Source organism: Octodon degus, unplaced genomic scaffold (assembly GCF_000260255.1).
Source record: "Octodon degus isolate 3935 unplaced genomic scaffold, OctDeg1.0 scaffold00112, whole genome shotgun sequence".
Classification (NCBI taxonomy): Eukaryota; Metazoa; Chordata; class Mammalia; order Rodentia; family Octodontidae; genus Octodon; species Octodon degus.
The window spans coordinates 1,594,490-1,597,977 of record NW_004524688.1 but is presented as its reverse complement, the minus strand read 5'-3'; the positions used below and the strand labels follow the sequence as shown (position 1 = coordinate 1,597,977).

The 3,488-nt window shown below is 39.2% G+C and overlaps 1 protein-coding gene across 6 annotated transcripts in view; it reads left to right on the top strand.

Moving 5' to 3' along the window:
- The first annotated feature begins 6 nt into the window (after positions 1–6).
- Positions 7–3,488, top strand: part of Qki (QKI, KH domain containing RNA binding) — a 179,057-nt gene continuing 175,575 nt past the window's right edge. For all 6 annotated transcript variants that reach the window (XR_002817675.1, XM_004639426.2, XM_004639425.2 and 3 more), the window contains exon 1: positions 7–163. Coding sequence is in view for 5 of the 6 variants with exons in the window: in XM_004639426.2 (XP_004639483.1) it covers positions 22–163 (142 nt within the window). In the remaining variant the exon portion in view is untranslated. The remainder of the gene's footprint in view (positions 164–3,488) is intronic.

Sequence of the window (3,488 nt, the reverse complement as noted above, 5' to 3'; positions counted from 1 at the left end):
GTGAGCAGCGGAGCCTGGAATATGGTCGGGGAAATGGAAACGAAGGAGAAGCCGAAGCCCACTCCGGATTACCTGATGCAGTTGATGAACGACAAGAAGCTCATGAGCAGCCTGCCCAACTTCTGCGGGATCTTCAACCACCTCGAGCGGCTGCTGGACGAAGGTGAGTGGACCCGGGCCGGCCCGCTGGGGATGGCGGGGCGGCGGGAAGGTCACGGCCGGCGGGACGCGCGCCCGGGGACGACGAGGAGAGGCCGGCCGGGCGCTCGGCGGCGGGCGGGGTCGGCTCGCGGACCGGCCACCCGGGACCGCAGCCCGACGCGGGGCGGGGCCGGCGCCACTGGGGTCCCCGAGCGGCCCCGTTCGGGCCTGGGGCGCGTGTCCTCGGCCAGAGCCTGACGACGCTCGAGGCGGGGCGGCTGCTCCCGCCGAGGCAGAAGGCGGCTTGGAGCTCGTCCGTCTGAGGAACTGCGCAGGAGGCGAGCCCTGAGTGACAGCAGAAAGCACTTTTAGATCTTTTGTTTGGGGATGCGAGAAGTGTTAGGGAGTTTAACTTCACTTTTGGGGAGTGGGAGGGTGTTGCGCGAAATACCGCGATGACAGACCCGAGCGCGATTCCTATTTGTAGAGATCTTGGGCGGAGGGTTCGCCCCGGGCACTGCCGCCCGGGTTCGCGGGTTGGAGATCGAGGAGTTCCACAGGGCGAAAATAAAATCCAGCAAAAGTTTGCAAGAGCTTAGCTCTTAGCTGGTGGAGCGCTGTGGGGAGCGAAGAATGACAAGAAGATTAATGTTGGTCAACTCTGGAATTTCTTTTAAGAAGTTTTTGCAACAGCGACCTGGAGTACTAATTTTTGGTGCTGTAGGTTTCTGTGGATGCCCAGGGGGCAAGATGAGACCGGAGAAAGTCTGCTTTGGACATCGAGTAGAAGGGAGCTTTTCTTTTTGCAAGCATCTCCGGAGGACTGTTGAAGCTGAAAACTGTTGTAAAGATGAACAAGAGAGTTTAGATTTTTTTTTTTTTTTAGAAAAGAATTCTGAGATTTTTTAGATAGAGCTGAAGTTTAGGGAGTTGGAATATTAGGAAAGAACAAAAGACCGGAAATATCCCCGTGATAAAAGATACTTAAAGAATCCTAAGAGCTTTTGTTGACTTAAAAGTCAAAGACTCAGTTTTAAAGTAGGAAACAGGTATTATTGCTTCTACATTGTTTAGGTTACGTATCTTCAACATAGGGCAGTAACCCAAATTAAAGTAGGCATTTTATATTGTTGGGATTAGCATATCCGTTAATATCAGATTGCTGACGAGAAAAACTTGAGCTGTCTCTTTAAGGGGTTCTGCTTTTCCTATTTGTGTTGGCATTTGGAAGATTGTGGAGGCAGAAAACTTTCTGGAATGTCAAAAAAAAAAAAAAAAAACCCAACAAAACTGGAACTCTTAAATTGAATATTTCCATATGTGACCGCTAGGGGGCACCGGTTATTTTTAACCTTGGAAATTGAAACAAAACGTAACGTTTTCAATAATCTGACCTATTTTATTTAAAACTTAAATTATACATCTTTATCTGTCACGGTATGTCTAAGTGTTGTAAATACCTTATAAACTCTTGTTTTTCCAATATCTTGGTTGTTAAAGTTTTAGTAGTAAGATTTTTTTATTGAGCTTTTTTCAAAGTACAGTTCAGAAGGAATCTTTTATGTCTTTTAAAATGAAACTAGGCTATGGCAGTATATAAAATTAACCAAAATTAAATTGTATCTTCAAAATGTTCAATGGCGTAGATTGCATAAAAATTAAAAAAAATTTTTTTGTTTCTTTGATTAGTTTTTAAAAGGCTTTCTATGCTTTTATAAAAATTAACCTGAAATCTTATTTTGGAATTTATCCCGTTAAGCCTTTGGTTTTGGTACTTTTTAATTGTTCGAATGTAGAAATTTCAGTTACATGTTTTCTTATTTCTAGCAAAGGTTCTTTGTGTGTGTGTTTGGAAAAAGATTCTTTGAGTTTAGGATGTAGAGGACCGCTAGTTTATTAGGTTGTATTCTAAATAGTTTCCCCTCCTTAAGTAGTTACTTTCAGCCTTTTCAACCCCCCGGTGTAGAGTTGCTTTGGTTTGGTAGTGAGTTTGTTTAAAATGGAATGACTGGAAGTTTGATTGTTTTTTATCAGACCGGTACAAACATACAGGAAAAGGAGCTGTTTCTTCGTGTGGAATAAGCTGCTTCCTGTAATTGTTAGCTTTTTAATAAAGTAATGTGACTTAAGAAAAGTACTGTTTTTTTCTTTTGTTTTGTTTTTAGAAGTACAACGGTCTTTTTGCTGGATGATTTAATTGCAAAATTTGTGCTTTACGAAACCTTTTTGGCCTGTCATTGTCCACAACAAATTAATCTTGGCTTCTGTTTGTGGCTAGGAATTACATTTTCCTTTGTCTATTATACTTAGAAAAATTTACTTATAATTCAGATAAAACTGAGTTTTATTTTAATGATTAGGTTAATGAAAGTATTTAGAGTAGACAAGTTTTATGATGGTACTTTTGAGTGAGACTAGAAATTTTGTTTTATGGTACTTTACAAATAATACACTTCTAAAGAATTTTTTTTGTCAATTTGAGAATTTTTGAGTAGCTATAGATCTGGGGATTAAGCTTGCTGGGTTTCCCTACTTGCTTGCAATTTGAATGCTTTAGAAAATACATTGTAATTTCATGACAAGTTAAAATTAACGTTAGTTTATACTTTCTGTAGCCAGTCTTTCTGTTTCATTGTTAGACTTTTGTCGGAAGGAGTGTCTTTTCTCCCAAGTATTTTCAATATGCTTCTTTTTGAAGTCCAGAATATATTTTTGGTCCAGCCAGTTATTAAAGAAAGTAACTTCAGTAAAAATGTTACCTTTCATTGGAATTGGAGATGATTACAGGATTACAAATAAAACCTACATTTTAAACTACTCTCTTCTCTTCAGCAAGTTTTTAACTGAACCCTGGAACCATCCCACGGAAAGATACTGAGTTATTACTAGCACAGTGTTTGTTTTAAAGGCCTTTCTTTGTCATGAAAATAAAACCAACAGTAGTTGAGTGAGTACAGATTGTGTTTTTACAAAATTTTGCAGTTGGAGATGAATAAAATCAGTTTGACACAAAAGTCTTGAATAGGGGAAAATGGTGAATGAGATATATTTTAAAATTAGATTTTCAATCTTTCGTTCAGTGGCGGGGAGGTTAGAGATAGTATGAAAATGGAAAATGTGAGGAAGGACTATGTATGTGTTGTTTTAGTTGTGAATTTCAGAAAAATTAGTGTGTGGTTTAAATCATACTAAATGGTTCGAAGAAAAACATTTTCATGTTCTAATTATCGTTTTTGATTATAAATTTTGTCTCCATTAAATATGTGAGCAAGTATTGAGAACTTGCTTTATTATTTTTATTTATTTATTTTTTTTTAAAAAGACACATTTATTCAGCGTCATGATCA